Here is a 26066-nt window from a genome sequence, read left to right as displayed (position 1 = left end):
CTCCCTGACGGCTCTGGCCCACAGCATGAAGCACATGCCCACTACAGACCCTTCCCAGCAACTCCACCCCAGTGTGAGGCAGTTTGATTCCTTGGGTCTCTCTCTTAAAAAAAAAAAAAAAAAAACCAAGGTCAGTCATGCTTCTTCAGTGCAATGATTTCAGATCTTCTTCTGCCTTAAGGCAGGCTCCTCAAGCTTCCTCTTACCTAGTCATCAGCAAAGACGCTGGATTTTGGACAGAGCACCAGAAATTCCACAGTACCTTTGCTTCGCAGTTTAAGGGAACTCTAAGGCTTTCATTCCTCAAGAATGAAACAATGGCTCTTGGAGTTAGAAAAGAGATGCTGAGATTGGGTTAGGCTTCAAGTCAACTAAGTAGAAAAGTAAATTAAAATCAAGAAGGGAATGTCACAAAAATTACAGCACAACACATAGGTATCTTAGATCATTTCTCAAACCTTGGACTTCTTAAAATTATTTGAGAAGCCTAATAAATATTCAGATTCCCTGGTCCCACTCCCAGACATTCTGTATCAAGTGTAAGGTGGGGCCTGCAATATGCGTTTTTAATAAGCTCTCTGGGTAATTCTGGTCCAAATAGCGCATACATCCTAGTTTGAGAAAGAGTCTTAGAACTTTTAAGGAGAAAGGCTAATTGGAAGGATTCATCTCAGAGCACTTGAGCAGTAAAAAAACAGAGAAGCAATGTGTTGCAGATAAGCACCTAGGGCCCACAATTGATGTGTACATCTGATGTACCGATAATTTAGCAGGAGAATCATATCCTAATATGAATATGGCATGGTGGAACTGCTGAGGAGGAAAAGCACCTATGGATCTTATGCAGGCATTTTCCACTCCATAGGGGAGTAAGAGAAGTCAGCACAACAACAGTTTAAAACATCATGTTTACGTCAGGTTTTCTTTTTTTTGTTTTGTAGAGATGAGGTCTCACTATGTTGCCCAGGCTGGCATTAAACTCCTGCCTCAGCCTCCCAAAGTGCTGAGATCACAGGTGTGAGCCACTGTGCCCGGCAGTCATCATGTTTTTAAAGGGTGAGAAGGTGGCAGCTCTGATGCAGCAGAAAGACCTGGGATTTAGAATCCAATCCTGACGCTGCCATTTGTTGGGTGTGCAATAGTCACTTTGCTGCTGTAGCTTCCAAACTCTAAATGGAGGCTACAACCTACCTATCTCAAGGCATGGTTGTTAAGAGAGACTGATCATAACATACTTTAATAAAGCCCTCTGTAAACTATAACATATCAAACAAAAACCAATACTATTATAAAAAACTGGAGGTTACTTTCTTAAACACTAATTACAAGATTTTTGTAAGCATCCTGCTGAAAAGTTGGTAAGAATGGTTAATTCAGTGTCACAAAGCCCAGCATCAAGCCAGAAGGGGGCGGGACACAGCTGACTTGTTTTGCCAGAGCTTCTGTTTGTTCATCTATATGGTCTCTTGGAAAGGAAAAAGGTGGATGGGTTATTAGCTATGTTAGGTCAAGGAAAAGCATTTGAGCATACAGATCACAATTCTTTTTTCTTTTCTTGCTTCTGTGTATTGATTCAAATTTTTTCATTAATATCCTGCTGATCAAGGTATCACACTAGTTGATGGGTGGATCCTTATACGTCATAAGAGAACACCATCGGATCACTTTTTAGTTTCACAATGTACATGATGACATTTATGTGACTAGCATTCCACTGCGTAGAGAATTAAAATGGCAATCAATGATGCATGTCCCATAGAGCTTCTTTTTTTTTTTTTTTGAGACGGAGTCTCGCTCTGTCACCCAGGCTGGAGTACAGTGGTGCGGTCTCGGCTCACTGCAAGCTCCGCCTCCTGGGTTCATGCCATTCTCCTGCCTCAGCCTCCCAAGTAGCTGGCGCCCGCCAGTGCCGTACTACAGGTGCCCGCCACCACGCCCGGCTAATTTTTTGTATTTTTAGTAGAGACAGGGTTTCACTGTGTTAGCCAGGATGGTCTCGATCTCCTAACCTCATGATCCACCTGCCTCCGCCTCCCAAAGTGCTGGGATTACAGGCGTGAGCCACCACGCCCAGCCCATAGGGCTTCTTAAAAGGAAATACACCTCATGTGAAAAAAGTACAGTCTAGTCTGAAAAGGTTATATAGGCTACACCCTAGCACATCATGTACAGGTACAGAAAAACAAGGGAAATGAGCAAAGAAAGTGGGCAGGGCAGCGGGGTGGAGCAGGAGTCCAAATTCACATGTAATGTGATTAAAGTGAAGAATTCTTGTTCACTTTAGAGGGGAATATGATGTAAAAAGAAACTAAGAAATGATAGTAGTGTGAAAATAATTTGAACATTACTACAAGAAAGCGAGATATATGTGATTAAGCAGTTATTTCTAAGGTCAATTTTCTTATGCATTAATTATACAGTTCCCACCATTAAAGTAAGCAGAGCTGAATATTAAGGAAAATAAAGATATTTTTAAGATGCTTCAGGAAATCGAAGAATAGAAGTCATATGTGATGTTGTACAGAACAAATTGAATTATAGCTAATATGAAACTCCAAGGCAGGAAAAATAGCATTTGGCCAAGAGAAGGGGCCAGGGAACAGGTGACAGATAGCAAGCACTGGCCTCTGAGGGGCCACAGCAATAGGCTTTTCAAGGTGACAGATAGTAAGCACTGGCCTCTGAGGGGCCACAGCAACAGGCTTTTCACGTTAGCTGTTGAAGACACAGGGCAGGGATGGAGGGCACCTACTGCTCTAAACAAAACCATGAATGAGGAGTTCTGTGCAAAGAAAAAGAGAATGAGGAGAAAAGAACTATGATCCTAGGACAGCAGAAAAGCTGAAGTCCAATTACAATGGGAAGAGTAAGTCATCAACAGTGCATATGTAAAAACAAGAGGATCCAAGAGACGATGGGAAGACAATAAAATATACTGTACTAAATTCTTCAGAAAATGATATGCCTTTTCTTTTTCTTTTTTTTAAGCAGGTAAATAAAATGATATGTTAATGTTAGCAGAAACTGAGTCACTCTGGTTGCAGAGAAACAATTCTGAATACGCAAATGTAATGAGTACATAACAAATTACTGTAAAACTCAAATGTGATAATGTATGTGAAACCGTCTGTTATGTGTTAAGTCCTTTGCATCTGGCAGGCAGTGTGGCTGTGGAGGATGACACCAGGTCCCTGTACCTACAGAGACATTTAATAGCTTTGCAAGCCAACCAGTTTCAATGATCTACCCAGGAAATCCTGGCAAATGTTGCTAACAAAAACTTGACTAATAGAATTGCTTGACTTGAGTTGTAAGGCATTTTTGATGTACCTGTCTACCTGCTTTGGCAGATGTGCTCATAAGCCAAGGAGTGGTCACTAAGTGGAACGGAGGAAGCAGAGCCCACGAAGAATCTATCAATTGGTGGATTAGCACTCAGACAATATCTGACTATATTGGCAAAGTGATTGGATACTTCATAGTGAACAATATTTTGACTTCATGTACCTAGCACTTAATTACTGAAAGTACATACTTACCTATTTAAGAATGTAAATGAGTTACTACTAGGAAGAATTTTTAGGTCATTGGAGACTATTGGAAGATAAAATTATGAGTTGTTGGTTAAAATGAAAAGGAAATGGTATCTACACAAAAGTATGGGAGGAAGAAATATCACAGTCCTTGCTTATCTGGAGTTTTACTTTCTGTAGTTTCTGTTACACCTAGTCAACCACAGTCCAAAAATATTAAATGGAAAATTCCAGAAAGAAACAATTCTTAATTCTTAAGTTGTACACTGTTCTCAGCAGCATGATGAAATCTCATACTGTCCCAATCTATCCCACCTAGGACACAAATCTTCCCTTTGTCCAGTGTATCCATACTGTATATGCTACTGGCCCGTTAATCACTTAGTAGCTAACTTGGTTATTAGTGCTTGTGTTCAAGTAACCCTCATTTAAAAACGGCCCCCAAATGCAAGAGTAGTGATGCTGGCAATTCAGATACGCCAAAGAGGAGCCATAAAGAACTTCCTTGAAGCGAGACAGTAAAAGTTCTCAGCTTAATAACGAAACAAAACAAACTGTATGCTGAAGTTGCTAAGACCTACAGTAGGAACAAATCTTCTATCTGTGAAATTGTGAAGAAGGAAAAATAAATTTGTGCTAGTTTTGCTGGTGAACCTCAGACTGCAAAAGTTGCGGCCACAGGCCGGGCGCAGTGGCTCAAGCCTGTAATCCCAGCACTTTGGGAGGCCGAGACGGACGGATCACGAGGTCAGGAGATCGAGACCATCCTGGCTAACACGGTGAAACCCCGTCTCTATTAAGAAATACAAAAAAACTAGCCAGGCGAGGTGGCGGGCGCCTGTAGTCCCAGCTACTCGGGAGGCTGAGGCCGGAGAATGGCGTGAACCCGGGAGGCAGAGCTTACAGTGAGCTGAGATCTGGCCACTGCACTCCAGCCTGGGTGACAGAGCGAGACTCCGTCTCAAAAAAAAAAAAAAAAAGTTGCGGCCACAGGGCATGATAAATGCTTAGTAAATATGTAAAAGGCATTACATTTGTGGGTGGAAGACATAAACAGAGACGTATTTCAGCAGCAATCGGGTTGTGTGCTATCCACGGTTTCTGGTATCCAGTGGGGGTTTTGGAGTGTATTCCCCTTGAATAAGAGGGAACTACTGTATAGGTTTAAAATGATGACTTGGGCCAGGTGTGGTGGCTCATGCCTGAAATCTTAGAATTTTGGGAGACTGAGGCAGACAGATCGCTTCAGCTCAGGAGTTTGAGAGCAGCCTGGGCAACATGATAAAACCCTGTCTCTACAAAAAGTACAAAAAAATCAGCTGGACGGGGTGGCACGTGCCTGTGGTCCCAGCTACTTAGGAGGCTGAGATGGGAGGATTGCTCAAGTCTGGGAGGCTGAGGCTGCAGTGAACCATGATTGCACCACTGCACTCCAGCCAGGGTGACAGAGCAAGAGGCCGTCTCAAAAACAAAACAAAAATACAGATGCCCAGAGTTTAGTGTGCTAGATACGAACAAGATATCAGAAAAATATAACTGAGTTTCAGACCACATCCACACCATCTGAACCTCCATGAGAACTCGAATTATAGGACTTCACCATTTAATCAGTCTTCTCTTTAACAACACTGCATATCTGGGGTATGTTTTCCACTATTAACCCAGTTCCTACAGCCAATGTGAGCTATATTGATATGACCTGGAACTCTGACCTGGAACTCCTTAGCCATAACAAACATGTGAATCAGAAAAGCTGACTAGTGTTTGTTAGTGTTGACATTATTTTATTTTAGTCTATATAAACACTTACCTCTTTGACGCTATGTGTTACTGCCCATATTAGAAAAACTCTTGACATCACCTGGAAAGAAGTCAGGACAACAGAAGATGGAACAATTCCTGAAAGAAATTTTAGGATGGACAAATAAATCTATTGTACTAAGTTTCAATATATAATACATTTTCTAAAACATTACAATTTAAATGTTTAGAGCCAAAATGATCTTGAATAACTGAAAGGTGTGTCTATATTGCTATACAGACTAAGTTTTCAATGTAGTCAGTATTAAAACAAAGTTTTCTCCCTAAAAACAATAATATTTTTAATGGTATTACAAAACCATGGGATCCAGGTGCCTTTCTTAACCCTCTCAGAAACCACTGACTAAGTACAGTATTTTTTACACTTACTGTATAGATGGAGAAAGCAAAAGCACTACTTAATCTTCAAAATAAGACTCATTTTACAATATGGGTTTCAAAACAAATAGGCAACAAAGGCTGAGAAATCAATCCTATTCGTGTCTAATGAGTGCTGGAAGCTCATGGACATCAGACTTGATACACTATCTAATGGTTAAATTAGGTAGCTTTTATATATTTTGCCAACAAGCATAACAATATAAAAGACTATTTTTTAAATATTTTTTAATTTTTAAAATCACCTTGTTCATTACAAGCCCTGGCACAATTATCCTCCCAATGTCCTCGAGTTATAACACTGGAGTCACCTTTGATTATTTTATTTATTTGTTTTTTGAGACAGAGTCTCACTCTGTCACCCAGACTGGTGTGCAGTGGTGTAATCTCGGCTCACTGCAACCTCCACCTCCCAGGTTCAAGTGATTCTTGTGCCTCAGTCTCCCAAGAAGCCAGGACTATGGGAACATGCCACCATGGCTGGCTAAGTTTTTGTATTTTTGGTAGAAATAGGGTTTCACCATGTTGGCTGGGCTGGTCTTGAACTCCTGACCTCAGGTGATCCACCCGCTTCAGCCTCCCAAAGTGCTGGGATTACAGGTGTGAGCCACTGCTCCTCACCATGGTAGCGTACACCTCTAGTCCTATATCTAGGGAGGCTAAGGCAAGAGGATTGCTTGAGTTTGGGAGGTTGAGGCTGCAGTGAGCTGTGATCATGCCACTGCAATCCAGCATGGGTGACAGAACGAGGTCCTGTTTCAAAATAAATAAATGAGTAAAAGTAAATAAATACGCAAATAAATGTATAAATGAATTACAAAACCTGGTTATATAATTGTGTAATACAGCTAACAAAGCTAATCAGTAAGTCAAACATTTAGTGAATATATTTAGCCAGATCACACTTAGATGGGACAATATGCAGCTGTGGATTTCCTCTAGAAACCAATCTTTTTTTTTAAAAAAAAAAATATATATATTGAAGATCGAAAGCTCATACACTGCAAAACAAGGCTTATGTTTTAAGCTATTCTTGTAAAATAATGTTTAATGGCAGAATTGTACTCTTCCATATTGCTATTATAACAGACCTATTCTGAAAATTATATTTGGCTTATTAACATGTTAAGTTTCATTTTGCTGGGAGAGGGGGATTAATGAGGTTGAAGCAATAACTACCTAGGCACCTGTAAGGAAAGCACCCATATAGAGGGAGCCTTTGATTTCTTTGATTTCAAACAACAATAAAAAAAAAAGTAAAAATAAAAGAACTGAGAATTAAAGGATTTCTTTTTTTTTTTTAAAAAAAAGAGACCAGGTCACCCAGGTTGGAGTACATGACGCCATCATATCTCTTACTGCAGCCTCACACTCCTGGGCTCAGGCCATCCTCTCGCCTCAGCGTCCCAAGTAGCTGGGACCACAGGTGCGCCATCATGCCCAGGTAATTTTTTTAAAGGTTTTGTAGAGACAAGGTCTTGCTATGCTGCCCAGGCTGGTTTTGAACACCTAGGCTCACACAATTCTCCTGCCTTGGCCTCCCAGAATGCTAAGATTACAGGCATGAGCCACCATGCCCAGCCAAGAGTAACTTTTTATTTGTTTATTTTTAAATAGAGTTTTGCTCCTGTTGCCCAGGCTGGAGTGCAATGGTGCGATTTTAGCTCACTGCAATCTCTGCCTCCCGGGTTCAAGTGATTCTCCTACCTCAGCCTCCCGAGTAGCTGGGATTATAGGCACGCACCACCACGCCCAGCTCATTTTTGTGTTTTTAGCAGAGACGGGGTTTCACCATGTTGGCCAGGATGGTCTCGATCTCTTAACCTCGTGATCCGCCCACCTCAGCCTCCCAAAGTGCTGGGATTACAGGTGCTAAGAGTAACTTTAAACAAATGGAACTAGAAGGTCTAGGGGCAAAAACTGCAATTCAGCTGAACACAGGTTTATTAATTATTAATTATTTCCTCTCTACTATAAATCACCCTTCTCTAGGGAATATAAATTTGTATTTGTCTCCCTTTCAAAAATGCCATACAATTAACAGTGTTTTTCTTTTCTTTTTTTCTTTTTTTATGAGACAGTCTCGTTCTGTTGCCCAGGCTGGAGTGCAGTGGCATGACCTTGGCTCACTGCAACCTCTGCCTCCCAGGTTTAAGCAATTCTTGTGCCTCAGGCTCCTAAGTAGCAGGGATTACAGGCATGTACCACCATGCCTGGCTAATTTTTGTATTTTTGTTAGAGGCGGAGTTTCACTATATTGGCCAGGCTGGTCTTGAACTACCGACCTCAGGTCATCCATCCGCCTCGGCCTCCCAAAGTGCTGGGATTACAGGTGTGAGTGAGCCACACCTGGCCAACAGTGTTTTTCTTAAAAATGCTTTAGTATCCACACACACACACAAAATATTTATTATTTAGTGTATTTCTCACCAGCCTTCTAAGTATATTTTAAAACAGTTTAACTTCTACTGTTTATATTGTCTTTTGCTTTTCTCATTTAACATTTTAAGAATTTTCTATCTTCTCTTCTTCAAAAGATTTTAGCTTAAATCATGATATTCCTTTGAGTGAACATGTTTGTTTATTCTCCTTCTGTGGGACATTTAAATTGCCTCGAATTTCTTGATACTATAAATGAAGTAATGAAGCATTACAAATAACACTCAAAATTTGAGGCTTAGACCTTTTTTTAAAAAAAGGATTATTTCCTTGGGACATTTTCCCAGAAGTAGAAGTACTAGGTCAAATGGCATGAATGTTTTTAAGGCTCTTGAAATATATTGCGAAATTGCTTTCCAAGAAGTTTATTATCAATTTATACTTCTACCAGCAATATACAAAAGTGCCTATCTTAGCACGCCCTTGGCAGTAAATTTTAATCTTAATACATAATGAACGAAAAGCTGATCATACTTTCTAATTGACGTAGACATCAAGATGTTTCTGGTCTTGCCTGCAGGTGCTCCTACCATCTCTATCCTGTGAACTCGCCTACTTAGACACCTTAATTTCCCTCAAATCATGTCATTCAGACCAACTCTCACTTAGTTTCTCTGTAGCATAGACAACTACTTCAACCAGTCACCCAGCAAACAGCAGTTCAGGCCCTCATGTGACAGCACAATCTCAAAATGCCTGCTCTAACGGACCAGTCAAAAGGCCAAGAGCTCTATCCTTAAAATTAAGCTAACGAACAGAAGGCCACATAGACGGGCCATTATTATCTTAGCTCTGAATAGAAATGGCATCACCAGCTTGGGCTTATCATTATTATCAGGTGAATTTCATAAGAAAATGTCAAAAAAGGCCGGGTGTAATGGCTCACGCCTGTAATCCCATCACTTTGGGGGCCTGAGGTGGGCGGATCACCTGAGGTCCGGGGTTTGAGACCAACCTGGCCAACATGGTGAAACTCCGTCTCTACTAAAAATACAAAAATTAGCAGGGCATGATGGCAGGCGCCTATAATCCCAGCTACTTCAGAGGCTGAGGAAGGAGAGCTCTTGAACCCGGGAGGCGGAGTTTGCAGTGAGCCAAAAATGCACCACTGCACTCCAGCCTGGGTGACAGAGTAAGACTCCGTCTCAAAAAAAAAAAAAAAAACCACTGTCAAAAAGTATTAATATTATCTTATTTGCCATAGGAATAGTATACAGTATAATGTCCACCCTATCACTCAAACCTCTCATACAGGTAGGAAATTTGTTTTAGAGCTCAATGTTAAGATTGCTCCTTTCCAATAAGAATTATATAACTCAGTCACCCTCTTTAACTTGGTAGCCAGAAACTTTCATGCCAGATTTGAAGCATACTATAGTGTGATATTTTGTGTATGAGCTACCACAAATCCTTGTAGAATGTGGAATATAGATAGACAAGACAGACTAGATTCTCTCTTTTTTTTTTTATTAGACAGGGTCTCACTCTGTTGCCCAGACTAGAGTACAGTGGCACAATCATAGTTCACTACGGCCTCAACCTCCTGGGCTCAAGCAATTCTCCTGCCTCAGACTCCCAAGTAGCTGGGACTACAGGCATGTGCTACCACGCCCAGCTAATTTTTGTATTTTTAGCAGAGACAGGGTTTCACCATGATGCCCAGGCTGGACTCGAACTCCTAAGCTCAAGAGATCTGCCCGCCTCAGCATCCCAAAGTGCTGGGATTACAGGCATGTGCCTGGCAGATAGATCCTCCTTCTTTCTGGCACTTCTTGCAGTCAATCCCACTGTTTTTGCATTTATATGCCATTACTTCTTATTTGAACACAATGGCATAGCATGTTAAAACCCAAATACAGACATTTTTGTTGTTGGCTATTTAAATTGGTTGTTTACAGATGACAGAGAGATTCTGGAATCTTACTAGTAAACTCTCAATGGACTAAAATTCATTCAAAAAAGATGTACCAGACATCTACTATTTGTTAATACTTGTGGAGTGCCTACTCTGTGCCAGGTACTGCTCTCCACACTGGGGATGCAAAGGGAAGACAGTGTCCCTGGTGAGCTCACACTCCCAGGCTATGACTGATATGTTTTAGCATAGTTCTCAAAAATAAGACTTTTTCCTGAAGGTGATGAGGGGTGACCAAACATTTGTAAACAGGAGGATGGCATGATTACATCTTGGTTTCAGAAAGGTATCTCTGTCAGCAGTGCAAATCTTTGGCAAGTCAAGGTTGTAACTTGAGAAATAGTTATGGGAATTTATGTTGAAAGGGCAATGAAATTTTGAAGCAAAAACACTGGCAGATAAAAGAAACATAGCAGTGTGTGTGTGTGTATGTGTGGGTGTGTGTGTATGTGTGGGTGTGTGTGTGTTAAGCAAAAGCTGTATAAAGGGGATCTGGCAATTGGTTGCTTGCTTCGTGTGTGTGTGTGTGTGTGTGTGTGTGTGTGTGTGTGTTAAGCAAAAGCTGTATAAAGGGGATCTGGCAATTGGTTGCTTGCTTCGTGTGTGTGTGTGTGTGTGTGTGTGTGTGTGTGTGTGTGTTAAGCAAAAGCTGTATAAAGGGGATCTGGCAATTGGTTGCTTGCTTCCCCAGAATGAGGGTGCTCTGAGGACTCCCCAAACCACTGAGCCCTGCAAAGTTGGGCAGCACTAGAAATCCTCCCTGCCTGGTGCAACCTTCAGATGGGGCAGGTTAGTGAAGTTGGGAGACTGGCTATACCTGACAAAGACCAGGTTGACAGTTGAGCACAGTCATGCACCACACAATGGCATTCCGGATAATGATGTACTGCATATATGATGATGGTCCCATAAGATTATAATGGAGCTGAAAAATTTCTGTTGCCTAGTAATGTCCATTGTTAACATTATAACGCAACTCATTACTCATATGTTTCTGATGGTGCTGGTATAAACAAATCTATTGTGCTGCTAGTCATATAAAAATATAGCACATTATATAAAAATAGTCATATAAAATATAGCACAGTACATTACATACAGTACATAATACTTGATAATGATAATAAGCAACTAACTGGTTTATGTATTTACTATACTATAATTTTTATTGTTACTTTAGAGTACAATCCTACTTACTTAAAAAAAAAAGTTAAGTGTAAAACAGATTTTGGTAGGTCCTTCAGGAGGTATTCCAGAAGAAGGCATTGTTACAGGAGATGGCAGCTCCATGTGTGTTATTGCCCCTGAAGACCTTCCAGTGGGACAAGATGTGGAGGCGGAAGACAGTGATAGTGACCATCCTGACCCTGTGTAGACGTAGGCTTGTGTGTGTGTGTGTCTTAGTTTTTAACAAAAAAGTTTTAAAGAGCAAAAAAAGAAATTAAAAATAGAAAAAAGCTTATAGAATAAGGATGTTAAGTATTTCTGTAGAGCTATACAATGTGTTGTGTTTTAAGCTAAGAGTTTTACAAAAAGCAAAAAAGTTAAAAAATTAAGCTTATAAAGTAAGAAGGTTACAATAAGCTAAGGTTAATTTATTAGTGAAGAAAGAAAAATATTTTTTATAAATTTAGTAGCCTAAATGTACAGGGTTCATAAAGCCTACAGTAGAGCACAGCAATGTCCTGGCCTTCACATTCCCTCACTACTCAATGATTCATCCAGAGCAACTTCCAGTCCTACAAGCTCCATTCATGGTAAGTGCCATTTTAAATCTTGTATACCATACTTTTACTGTGCCTTTTCTATGTGTAGATACACAAATACCACAGTGCTCCAACTGCCGTACAGTCCAGTAACCTGCTGTAGAGGCTTATAGCCTAGAAGCAACAAGGTAGACCATATGGCCTAGGTGTGTAGTAGGCTAACATGGCAACAAGAGAAATTAGATCACAGAATCTCCCTAACAAAATACAAAGTATACTGAATCAAGAGTAGTAACATTAAATCACAACAACAGCAACAACAACAAAAATTACCAGCAGCAACCAAAAAGGAATAGGTACAACTTAATGCCATATATTTTAAAACATGTTAGTCAGGAAAAGAAAGATTATGGCACAGTCTCTTCCCCCACAAGTAATGTTGGTGAATCAACAAAATCCTGAATGTTCATTAATGAGCCATATTTGGAGAGAAATACAAATTTCTGGCTAGAGTGTGACAGAACTGGAGGCTGAACAGCAATGGCGAAGTGGGGGAAGTGACTAACTAGGAGCCACCTCATCCATGCTGAGCCTTCCAGGCCCTACACTGAGTTGGAGACTGATACAAAATTCTCTATGGAAACCAGCGACACTTCCTTCAGGGTTGAGGAATCCTACAACAGGGCAATTAAATCTCAGAACAGAAAGCAGTGCCCACATATTTAATACATAGCTCATTCATGTTGCTTAAGATTCAAGAAGTATAAAAAGATACACAGAGAAAATTCTCCCTCCCAATCCCGTCACTGCCCAGGTCCCTTTTCCACAGGTCACCGATTATTAATTCCTTGTCTAGCATTCAGAGATAAAGTATATAAATCAAATATGTAGGTGAATGTATAAAGACATATTTATATACATTCTTTTTTCAATTTTTTGTATAAACGAAGCATTTTATACACGTTCTTCTATACCCTGCTTTTCTTCCTTTAAAATCTATCCTGAAGATCTTCCTATATCAATATGTAAATTTTAATGACTGAGGCTTTATAATGCTTTCATAACCATACACTCTCCTAACCTGTACCCCCATGTCCTCAAGGTGTAGAAAAATGTGTAAAACAGAAAAACTTAAATCCTTAAATTGTAGCTCAGAGGGAAAAACAATTGAATCTGAAATGCAGGGAGGAAGAATTTGGTAATACCTCTGTCAGAGCAAATAAAATTGCTGGACAGAACTGCTAACACTTCAGCAAGATGAAGAGACATGGCAACAACACAAAAGGAATACAAGAAAACAAGGAAACAAAAGGAAACTGCCCACTGCATCCAGGGGGAAAGTCAAAGATTAAGGCAACTGGAAGATATTATGGAAAACAAAGACAAACCAACATAAGGATAATTGTTATCCCCAATGTCGGGGACGTAACATGGAACAGAAACCTGAAATGAAAAAACTAAATCTGCACTGAAAGAACACACAGTTGTTCCACATAACAACTGATAGTGAATGACTAAAACTGAGAAATTGCTTGGTTACAAAAAAAAATACTTCAGAGATCCAGACCAAAAAAATTACCTACAAAGTAGTAAAAACTCAGCCTGAGTTTAGACTTCTCCACAGCAACATCCAAAGAAGGCAATGAAGCAACACTATAAAGGTCTGAGGCAAAGAGAGTATGTTCGAGGATATCATACCCACCCAAGAGGTCATTTCAGTATTACAATAAGGCAAAAAGTGGACATCACCAAACTTCACATACAATGTTTATGTGACCTTGAGAAACACAAGCTGTCAGAAACTCAGCCAAATGAAATAAATCAAAATAAAGAACTCAGGAATGGAGAAGTCATAATAAGAATGCCCATGGTGGGCACTAAATCCATTCAAATATATTATTAAGACCAAACAATTATGGTAATTATGGTCATAGACTATATTATAAATGCTATGAACAATAAATCAGTAACAATTTAAAAATAGGAGAGAGGGAAGAGATACTAATTTCCTTAATAGAATTAAGAGGTATTGCCTAAATATCCTTAATAGAGTTAAGAGATGTTATGTAAAATGAAAATATAGGTAAACACAATTGGAATCCAGAATTTTCATAACTTTTTTCTTAGACAGATATTTTAGTAAATAGTGCTGCCCAGCATGGCAATCCCGGCGCTTTGGGAAGCTGATGTGAGACAATCACTTGAGTCCAGATGTTTGAGACCAGCCTGGATAACACAGTGAGACTCCACATCTACAAAAACTTTTTTTAAAAAATAGCCCGGCGTGGTAGCGTGTGTCGGTAATCCCAGCTACTCAGGTTGAGGTGGGAGGAACGCTTGAACTCAGGAGTTTGAGGCTGCATTGAGCTATGATGGCACCAACTGCACTCCAGCCTGGTTGACAGAGCGAGACCCTGCCTCAAAACAACAAATACACACACACACACACACACACACACACACACACAGAGTAAAAAAAAGTTTTATAATTTATTTTTGATGAACAACGTTGTTAATAAAAAATGTCTTTTTCATCATAGTATAAGCTATGTCTGTCTACCTACTGTTTCTTTCTCGTATTAATATATATGTGAAGAGAATGCTCTCTGGAATGACATTTAACTAGTACTAATGAAGATTAGCTCTACTGATAGAATTTAGAATAATTTTAAACTCCCCTTTGTACTTTTCCACATTGCCTAAACTTTTAAAGAACACAAATTAAATTTTCAAAATTAAAAAAAATCATTATTCTTAACAATAAATTAAACTTTTGGCACTAGCAAAAAGATAATTCTAAAAGTGAACCACTTCTAATCTTAAACAGGAATTTTCTTACTTTCTGCTAGAGTACAAGCTAATCTCAGGGTAACAGAAAATATTTCTGACCAAAATAGAGGATGGGATATAAAACAGGAGCTGGAGCAGATTCAAACACCATGGGACTCAGGGGAAGAGGATGGCTAGTGTTTTCAGAGGACTGACAGAGGGCAATTCTCTTTTCTTTTTTCCCAGCACATAGAAAACTGGCCATGTCTCTTGGGGTTGCAGCTCCCGACCACCCCCAGAAAGCAATATTCAATACATTTCACATAACATTTAGGTTACTGGGTTCTGACAAAAGAAATTTGTCTTAGACTGAAGCCAATAGCAAAACTATGGTATTTATAAGTTCTGTGGATTTACCTGAAGTTGGCATTTCTGAAATATGTACAAAACTTTAAAAGGGTATTATGCTTCCTTTGTGCTAAAAGGATAGTGTTACTACATATATTCATGCTTAATTGTAATGAAACAGAAATGAATATTAAAGGAGAAACATAAGAAATCAAGTATATTGATACTTCATGTGTCATCATTGGTAAGAAGTGTGGGGCTAGACTGAAATCTTTTCCATTTAAGTGACAAAACTAAGTACAGAGTGCTTCTTGAACTAGGGCATGCATACCCAAAAGATGTTAATAGTGGTGTCCAATCCAGTGACATCCTACTAGTGGTCAACTTACTCAAACTCAGCTATATGAACTCAACCAAAACAAAATGAATGGAAAAATAACTTAGTGTGGGCAACTGCACTCAGCATTTTACGATGTGAATATGTGCACCAGAATGAATGGTGGTCTTAGCTCCCTGGCCTCTCAGCATGATTGTGATGTTACTGTTCTTTACACTACCTTTGGATAATGTAGTTTCAATACAACATAGTTTCTTAATGAGAGCCAATTATATCATATGGCATTCAAATGAAGGAAGAATGAACACTTTCAACTGGAGAATAAAGCAGCTGTGCTAGACTTACTAGGAGCCGATACTAAGTTGCACTGTGATGTATCAGTAATTTAAATTTAAGGAATTTTTTCATAGGAATTTTACCCCTACATAAGCAATTCTACTTCAGAAGATATACCCATTGGATATATATCATTATATCTTCATGGAATATTGATTTTCCCTGAAAACTTTGGGGGAAATCCATTTTTACATTAAATAGATAAAAGGGGACCCAAAGGTGTTTCATTTATGGCACGCTACCTTGCCTTTACTCTCAAAACCTTCTGGGGTGAAACTATATTCCCCATTGGTATTTAGAAAACTTGGGAAGAAAAGCTGAAAGAGCACTATAATACATAATAAAAAACACACATGGGGCCGGGCTCAGTGGTTCACGCCTGTAATCCCAGCACTTTGGGAGGCCGAGGCAGGCAGATCACTTGAGGTCAGGAGTTTCAGACAAGCCTGGTCAACATGGTGAAACCCCGTTTCCACTAAAAATACAAAAATTAGCTGGGCATGGTGGTGTGTGCCTATAGTCCCAGTTACTCAGGAGGCTGGGGCACAAGAATCACCTGAACCCAGGAGGACAAGGTTGCAGTGAGCCGAGATTGCGCCACTGCACTCCAGCCTGGGTGACAGAGCGAGACTCGGTCTCAAAGAAAAACAAAATTAAGAAAAGTACGGTAGAAGTTAGGCTCAGGGAAAATAATGGTAGAAACAATAACTTAAAATCATGAGAGAAATTAATACCTAAACTAATGCAGAGAGGGCCTGTGCACTTGTTCAAGGTGGACCACAAACTTGGTTCTGAACTCCTTTACAACCAATACAAAGAGAGAAAATAATCCAGTTGTACAATTCATAGTGCCCATGAAAGAAATAAAACCTGGGCTGGAGGCAGTGGCTCACGCCTGTAATCCCAACACTTCAGGAGGATCACTTGAGTTCAGGAGTTCGAGACCAGCCTGGGCAACATGGCGAGACCTTGTCTCTACTTAAAAAAAAAAAAAAAGACAGGCATAATGGTGCATACCTGTAATCCCAGCTACTCAGGAGGCTGAGAAGGGAGGATCACTGAGCCGAGTCTGAGGCTACAGTGAGCCATGATTATGCCACTGCACTCCAGCCTGGGGGACAGAGACCCTGTCAAAGAAAAGAAAGGAAAAAAATCCCGGTGCTTGTTTTTTTTGAGCCGTGTTCCTATATATTAATGAATTTGCTGTACTGTCTTCTAGTTCACTAGATGTTCTGTATTCATTTTCTCTTCTATTTCCTCCATTTCAGATGGCCAACTGTCCATATACCCACACTAGCATCTTACTCATCCACTTATTGAAGTTCTTACAGTTAAAAAATAATAAATTGGTTTCAAGAGAGGGCCCAGAGACCTCTTAAGGGAATGACTTTTTTTGAAAGCTTTCTCAAACATTCAGAGCCTCCTCACTTGCTTATTTACTTTTGAGGTCTCCACTCTGAAAGTCTAACCTCAGAATGAGAGCAAAATACAGACATGAAATAAATGACACATATTTCCTTTCTGAAGATAACTTAAAAGGGTGTCACATTTTGAAAAAGATGAAAATGTGAAGGTAACAGACATCATTCTCCGAGAGGACACAGTGAGTCAATTATAAGTCAATCAAATCTCTGTATTACAGTTAGCATTCCAATAGTAAATTCCCATCCTATTATTTTTATTGTTTATAGAATACCAGGTGTTTTAGACCAGATTAATTGCAGCCTCGAAATATGAATGGTTCATATGTATTTCACCAGCAAGACCACATCATAGACAGTTTTTTATTTTTTTTTAATTAGTCAAACTGTCAGGGCCAAACAAAACTGAACTTTTAAAAAACAGTTGAACTATTATATATATCATCAATTTTTGCTAACTTATACTAATAATCCTTAAGTACCTTGAATGCTGGATTAAAAAAAAACACTTCACTAGTATTTCTATTACTGTTTCAATATACTCAATACAAAATTGATATTGTATAATTCAATACAAAATTAGTATTTCAAATACTATTTCAATATAGTTTTGAAATTGTTTTTATGCAAAGCTTTTCAAAAAGCTAAACCCAGCGGGGCACAATGGCTCATGTCTGTAATCCCAGCACTTTGGGAGGCTGAGATGGGTGGATCACCTGAGGTTAGGAGTTTGAGACCAGCCTGGCCAACATGATGAAACTCCATCTCTGCTAAAAATACAAAAATTAGCCAGGTGTGGAGGTATGCACCTGTAATCCCAGCTACTCAGGAGGCTGAGGCAGGAGAATCGCTTGAGCCCAAGAGGCAGATGTTGCAGTGAGCCAAGATTGCGCCACTGCACTCCAGCCTGGGCGACAAAGTGAGACTCTGTTGGGGAAAAAAAAAAAAAAAAAAAGCTAAACCCAATCCAATAGCCACTTTGTTGAAATAACACAAGATCTAATAAACAACAAGGTTGAGAGAGTAAGTCATAAGTCATTCTCTCTTGACTCTACTAAACCAGCAATTACAGGATTTCACTTAAGCAAACCAAGAAATATACTCCTATTGGTAATGCTCCTTCTTCAGAGTTCTAACATACTGTGTGGGCAGGGAAAGACGACTGGAGATAATATTTAACTGTACTAGAAGGTTGTGAAAAAAAGGTATCCATGGGAAAGATTCTCTATGTAAGAGAGCAAGGAACTGCTGGGGTTATTTAAATATGGTGCTTTTTTACTAAGAAAATGTTGGCTGTCAGAGTTGGAAAGGATCCAAGCGATCAAGTTCAATTCAACACGTGATAGATGTGAGGTTGGGAGAAGGTAAAGTGACTTGCCAAGCTTACATAGATAGTTCAATACAACAAATGGGTATTTACGTTTAACATTTGGTGGTCACTCCCTAAGAAGGTAAATTAATGGTCTTTATATGAATAGGACAAAATCAAATATTTGCAACTGATGTTTGAAATGTTCACAATGTAAAATGCTTGCAACCAATATGACAACAGATTAACATTTAAAGTATACAAAGAATACAAATTGTTTTTATCTTAAAAAAAAATCAAGATGCTAATAGGCAAATGAGCAAAGGACATAGACACTACCCATAAAAATGGCCAGAATAAACAAACATATGGAATTACATTCAACTCCGCAATTAGGAATAAAGCAAATCAAAGAAACTATTACATTTTACTATGAGTAACTTAGTAAATATTGAAAAAGAATCATAATACCCAAATGCTGGTATTATGTTGAAACAACCATACTCACATTTTGCAAATGGGCACAATCCTTTGGGAATTGAAACTGGTAACATTATTTAAGAGTTAAAAGAATATTCATATGTTTTGAATTAGTCATTACACATAAAGATGGATGCTAAAGGCATAAACCAAAGACTAAAACATCTATCTATCAACAGAGATGCTAAGGCCATAAGCCAAAGACTAAAGAATGTATATATCGACACAGACATTGGTTGAAAAATTACTTCTAATATTTTAAAAATGAGAACAAACTGTTCTTCACCAAGATAGACATGATGATACACCTCATTATTAGGTATTTTGCAGTAATTTAGAAGTATTAGTGAATACAAGATGAGCCAAACCATTCTGTCATACCAGAAAGCAGAAAATTATTAAAGATCACTGGGGTCCTTTCAAAAAAGACTCAGAAGAGAATCTGAAGATGCTCCAACTGGCCAAGAATGGGCTAATGTGAGCATCAGAAAGAATCGTTAAAATGGATGGAATCACATCAAATATGTTAAAATCTATGAGATTATGATGACAAAATAATAAAATGAAAACCTTCACTGTCCCTTTGACCCACTCTGATTCTTGTTGTTTTGGGGGAGGGTGTGTGTATGTGTCAGTATTAGTGCCTGCCTGAGTTGGGAATATTACATTCCAGGTTCTGTATGAACAGAGGGCTCTATAAAGCAACAGGACACCAGCCCTCACTCTGTTTTAAATTACAGACCAATGTAAAACGAATTTAAACTGGATTTTCCCCCCTCAAAATGGAAACAGCTATTTTCTTTCAGAGTTAATGAAGTATTGGTAGCTGAAGCCAATTTGACAACCAACGGATGAGAGAGATTGCTGTCTGATTTCAAACTAAACCCTGAACTTTTTTTTTGAAAAAACAATAAAACACATTTTACATGGAAAAAGAAACCCTACACACTTTCAGCGGTCTTCTTTAGAGGATTCTGGGAAACCAACACATTATCCCGAAAACTGGTAAATCAAGGGAAAGAATCAAAGTAAAAAAAAAAAAAAAAAAAAAAGAATATTACTATATCACAAGAAATGAGGACAAACTGTTACCTCTGGGGAGGGGCACTGGATGCCTAGGACACTGGGGCGGGAGAGAGACTCACTTTCCACTGCATACCTTTTTATAGCTTTTGCATTTTATACCAAGTGAATGAATTGCTTATTGAAAAAATAAACTCATTTAAAGTGTCACTATCAAGGATCACGTAACAAAATGGAAAAACAATTATATTAAAGGAAAAAAACTGTCAGAATCCAAATGATAGCCACTCGAATTATAACAATGTAGACACTGGATATGCATACAGACCAGGTCTAAAAGGAAACACAGAAAAATAAAAATTATTGACCAGAATTGCAGAATATAGGGGCATTTTTTCTATTTATTAAAAAGAATTCCATTGCTATATTTATAATTTATTTGTCTAATAAGTAATTTTAAAGTGGTATTTAAATAGAAAAATACAGTCTTTTTCCCTTTCTGTCATCCATACTTTTAGGAAAGCTTGGTTTTTTCAATCTTGAGTCCATAATAAAGGCACCAAGAACTGTTTGGGGGTAACAACTCTGGGTGTAGGCATAAGATCCAAGAAAGATAAAAGAAAGGGCCTCTTGAGGGCTGTTCACACAGATGTTAAAAGTACAAATGACTTTGCCCAGCTCTGCTTTCCCATCCCTGTACTAATACGGGGGTGGTGGCAGTGGTGGCGTTCCCCGAGTAGGAGGCCTGCAGAACATGGGAAGAGCCTGTCGACAGCACATAAAAGACACACACTGAAAACACTGCTTGCAGGAGGAGTGAAGCTTGTCAAAGTACTGCAGAGGCTGAGAAAGTGAAGAGAAGAGAAAGAGCAATTATAGCCCGCACCTAACAATTCCTCAGCTAAATTTAACTGGAGAGGTGGAATATATCTGCAGTTTGAAAGCGATAGGCAAATGAATTTTCAGGTACAAGAAGACCCAACCCACACAGAACATTAAATGGTCATTGTAAAAAAAGATATTTTTTCATATCAATCATCTCCAATTATTCTGATATTTCCATTGTCATGCCCCAAAATAAATAAATGGCCTCAAGAAGGAATAAGGAAATCCTAGGCTCAGAGCAAAAGCTTTTATTTCTTGTTAGAAGCTAAATCAAAATAAATAAGAATTTATCAATGTCAGGTTTTTTTCAGAAATGCTACTTTAAAAATTTCCACCTATAAATAATGGAAATCAAATGTAAACTTTTATTTACTTTTTGAAGGTTTAAATTGAATTATTTATCTAAAGTTTTCCAAATTTTTATGTCAAGAGATATCTCAGCCAATATACTAATTCATACTAAACTATGTTCACAAATAATTCCAAATACAATTTCTAAATTTCAAACGCCATTTTTTTTTATGCACAGAAATGTATTTCAAGATGGTAACAGAGGTAGGAGGAATGCTTGAGCTCAGGAGTTTGAGACCAGCCTGGGGAACATGGCAAACCCTGTCTCTACAAAAAATACAAAAATTAGCAGCGTGTGGTGGTGCATGCTTGTGGTCCCAGCTACTCGGGAGGCTTCTGTGGGAGGATTGCTTGAGCCCAGGAGGTCGAAGCTGTAGTAAGCAAGACGCTGCCTCAAAAAAAAAAAAAAAAAAGATGGTAACAATATAATTATTTCTGGGTAATAGGATCAAGGGTGTTTTTTATCTTCTTCTTTAGTACTTTGGTACTAGTTGATTTTCTTTTTTTTTTTTTTAAACAACGTGTATGTGTTACTTTATATTAGAAAGAAAGTCTTTTGGCCAGGCGCAGTGGCTCACGCCTGTAATCCCAGCACTTTGGGAGGCCAAGGCCGGCGGATCACTTGAGGTCAGGAGTTCAAGACTGGCCTGGCCAACATGGCGAAACCCCATATCTACTAAAACTACAAAAATTAGCTGTGCATGGTGGCACACGCCTGTAATCCCAGCTACTCAGGAGGCTGAGGTAGGAGAATTGCTTGAACCCAGGAGGTAGAGGTTGCAGTGAGCCAAGATCATGCCACTGCAATCCGGCATGGGCAACAGAGCAAGACTCAGTCTCAATAAAAATAAATAAATAAATAAATAAATAGAAATAAAGTCTTTTTACTTTTAACAAAAAGAGCACAACTTGATTTAATAGCCACCATATTGCCAATTCCACTAAAAATAAAAATGGGTACAATTTCCACTGAAACAACATACAACCATTTTCATACACAACTAATTTATAATCATTTTACCAAAAATATATATAATAAAAATATCTTTTTTTTTTTTTTTGAGACAGTCTCCCTTTGTCGCTCATCCTGGAGTGCAGTGGTACGATCTTAGCTCACTGCAACCTCCACTTCCCGAGTTCAAGTGATTCTCCTGCCTCAGTCTCCCAAGTAGTTGGGATTACAGGTGCACACCACCATGCCCAGCTAACTTTTGTATTTTAGTAGAGATGGGGTTTCACCATGTTGCCCAGGCTGGTCTCAAACTCCTGACCTCAAGCAATCTGCATGCCTCAGCCTCCCAAAGTGCTGGGATTACAGGCATGAACCACAGTGTCTGGCTCAGATATAATTAAAAAATCTAAATGGAAACAGCTTTTGGAAGAGTTTATTTATTCAATACTCCTTATTACTAATGAGGACTTCGATGGGAGGAAAACATGATCACGTACAAGGTCATTACTGAGATTTATGACCACATATATTACCTAGGGGTAAACTACTCTGTGTTTTTGCTTCTGGATTCCAACACTAAAGATATAGAGCCGATTCATTACTTACACTGAGTACTGTACTATCACTATGTGCTACTGCCAAGAGCATGGACTCATGGATTGCTCTATCGGCTCAGGACTTGAGCAACCATCCAAACCCTTGTGGCAGACAATACCAGTTGCTTACCCACTATACAATATCCCTTTCTGCCTCACTAACAGAACACTGATCTCATTTGGGTTAGCAATGTACCCTGCTAAAACACTAGCTTTCTTGGGATGCCTTGCAACTTGAGGAAGCCACCTAGCACAGTTCTGACCAAGGAAACATAAACCAAGTTTCTGGAAAGCCTTGCACTTTCTGCTTGGAATGTAAACATGACATCATATTATCTCATCATAGACATCTTATAACTATGAGACTACAAGTACAAAGACAGAAGTCCCACACTAAGGATAGTAGAGCAGAAAGATAGACTTCTTGTTATATAGGGAAATTAAATCCCTATTTGATTAAAGCCACAGTAGTCAGAATTCTGGTATGCATAACCAAATGCAATCCTACTTATCCTTTTATTGTTGAGAAAATGAACTTAATATCTGAAGAGAATCTCGGTGGACTTAAGAAGTCAAACTAACACAGAGTGCAGGACAAGGCGACACTTTTAAAAGAAGCTATTTCAAGTACACTTTCCAGTCATGGAAACTAATGACATCAATAAGAAAAAATACGGTGGAAATTTGGTGTAATAATTTTTTTCTGGTAAAAAATCTTCTGAATCATCTATAAAACAGAGTTCATAAAAAAATTCACTAGTATATTATGTCCAAAAATTTTAAAAATCTGCTTTCTCTTACAATTTTGACATGTGGTATTCATGAACATCTTTTAAAAACATCTTTCTAGAGCCAAGAATGTGGCAACTCAATGCCAGGTCAACCAGATATAAATGCAGTATTTAATGAACGTACTTAACTATTATAAATAGTCGATTGCCCTTTAATAAATAATTTTCCTTTAAAAGTGTTGGAATTGTGATTACCGCCTTCCTCCACACAGATTATTTTAAGGAAAAATTTCCCACCCATAAGCATTATACTCTAACCAACTAACCAAATCAGTCCCAGATCTAAGATAAAATGTTATGTGAATAAACTCTAAAGAGCTAGGAAATATGTATTTCCCTTGATTTTTCACAGTAGATAAAGTACTGTGAAGAATTACTTTGCTTTGAATTCCAAGCAAGTTTCATAAATATTTATGGACTGAAAGTGTGACTGAACCTGAAGAACACTGAACACAGCTCACAGGTCCCAGAGCACGTTCCTGTCAAGTTTAGGAGGAAGCCCTTTCCAAGTGGGAGTTCTGGAAGGGAAAGGGATATTCCTTATCATGTATCAACAAGAAGCTAAGAGCCCTCGCATGCTGTACCACTACAAGTGGAGTCTGCACTGAGAGTCATCAGCCCACTTGGCTCCTACCATGGACAGCCTACTAGGATGACCAGAGCCTGTATGAGGCGGGATATGTTAGACCAAGCATTACGTCAGATTACACAGAAATAAAGGGAGAAACAAACTGGCCTATATTGCTGTTCAAATGACAATAACAATACTAAAAGTTGACATCTATTAAGAGCATTCTATGCATCAGGCCCAGATCTACATCCTTTACTTATATTAATTAATTTACTTCTCACACACTTCTGTGAGATAGGTGCCAGTTTCCTCAATGCATACATGTGGGAACTGAGGTCCAGAGAAGGCAACTCACTTACTAAAGCACACAGTAAGCAAGTGGAAGAACCAGAATCAAAGCCAGGCAGTCTGGCTTCAGAACCATGCTCTTAACTACTAAGCAGGACCACCTTCAACCTAGGAAGAAAAAAATCAGAAAAAACAAGCCTGTGGTGGGTGGTGCTAACATACGTCCATGAACTCTTTGATAGTCCTCCCTTCACAAGGCAGAGCCTAATTCTTCTCCGCTAGGGCGTGATGTGGGCTTAGTAACTTGCTTCTAACAAATAGAAAACAAGCCGAAGTAATGGTATGTGACTTAAGAGACTGGATCATAAAAGGCACTGCCGCTTCCTCCTTGCCCTCTCTTAGGTCTCTTCTCTTCCTTGAGGAAAACCAGCTGCTATGTCACGAGGGACACTCTAGCACGTCGTGAGGAGCCAGGACCCCCTGTCAACAGCCATCCCCCAGTTCTAGTCCACTCTGCAGATGACTACAGTCCTGGCCAACACTTTGACTGCAACTGCATGAGAGACGGGGCCAGAACTACTCAACTAAACCCTTCCCAAATTCCTGACCCACAGAAACTGAGAGATTGGAAACATTTTGTTTTAAGCAACTAAATTGTAAGATATGTTTTAATGTATCAATAGAAAACTACTACTACTACTACTCCTCTCCAAAAATAGATTACTACAGGCAGAACCTTTTATCAGAGCCAGACTTCCTTTTTTTTCTTTTTGAGATGGGGTCTCGCTGTGTCACTTAGGCTAAAGTAAAATGGTACAGTCACAGCTCACTGCAGCCTCCACTTCCTGGACTCAAGCAATCCTCCTGACTCAGCCTCTCTGAGCAGCTGGAACCACAGGTGTGGGTCACCACACCTGGCTAAATTCTTTGATTTTTTGCATATATAGGGCCTCACTATGTTGCCCAGGCTGGTCTTGAACTCCTGGGCTCAAGTAATCCTCCAGCTTTGGCCTCCCAAAGTGCTGGGGTTACAGGCATGAGCTACCATGCCAAGCCCAAAATTTTCAATATCAAATCATATTTAGATAAGCTATAAATTGTGTAATTACTTAATGATCTCGTATGTTTGTTCACTCTCTGGAAGCAATACCATTTCGACCATTGCAGAAGGGTGGAACAACATATCCTTTATGTCCCTTCAAAAGCATTATGAATAGAACTAATTAATATCTGAAATTCTACCCTACTTACTTTATTAAAATTAAACAAGGAGTATATTAAGGTTAAAAGATTATTCCTACCTTAAATTGTCACATACTCGTTTTATTAAGTCAATAAAAAAACAATATATTCCACCTCCAAAAATCTGTAAGAACAAGCTGTCTATTCAAGGTGCTAATCTGCCATTATTTATAGACCTTGACTCCTTTCTGAGCAGCCGTCATTAACAGAACAATTTAGGAGTTCAAAATACTCTTTACTGAACTCAACTGCCTCCTGAAGTTATTAGTCATACTTCTCAAGGCTACAGTGTGATAAGTGATAAAGATGAACCGCATCTCAAGAAGGCTGTGAAGAAAAGCCACCGTGAAAAGCACCAAGATCAGGGCTGGGAGCGGTGGCTCATGTCTGTAATCCTAGTACTTTGGGAAGTCAAGGCAGGCACATTTCTTGAGCTCAGGAGTTCGAGACCAGTCTGGGCAACATAACGAAACCCTGTCTCTACTAAAAATACAAACATTAGCTGGGCGTGGTGGCATGCACTGGTGGTCACATCTGCTCGGGAGGCTGAGGTGGGAAGATTGCTTGAACCTGGG

At 39.1% G+C, this 26066-nt stretch overlaps 1 protein-coding gene across 1 annotated transcript in view; it reads right to left on the bottom strand.

Annotated features, from left to right (window-relative positions):
- HACD2 (3-hydroxyacyl-CoA dehydratase 2) overlaps window positions 1-26066 on the bottom strand; it is a 97652-nt gene that overhangs the window by 36228 nt on the left and 35358 nt on the right. Inside the window, exon 4 of the mRNA XM_011971615.1 lies at window positions 5344-5432. Coding sequence (XP_011827005.1) covers window positions 5344-5432 — 89 coding nt within the window. The remainder of the gene's footprint in view (window positions 1-5343; window positions 5433-26066) is intronic.

The sequence above is a fragment of the Mandrillus leucophaeus genome, unplaced genomic scaffold (genome assembly GCF_000951045.1).
Source record: "Mandrillus leucophaeus isolate KB7577 unplaced genomic scaffold, Mleu.le_1.0 Scaffold123, whole genome shotgun sequence".
NCBI classification, from domain to species: domain Eukaryota; kingdom Metazoa; phylum Chordata; class Mammalia; order Primates; family Cercopithecidae; genus Mandrillus; species Mandrillus leucophaeus.
Note: the sequence above shows the minus strand (reverse complement) of the source record. Positions and strands in the feature narration are given on the sequence as shown.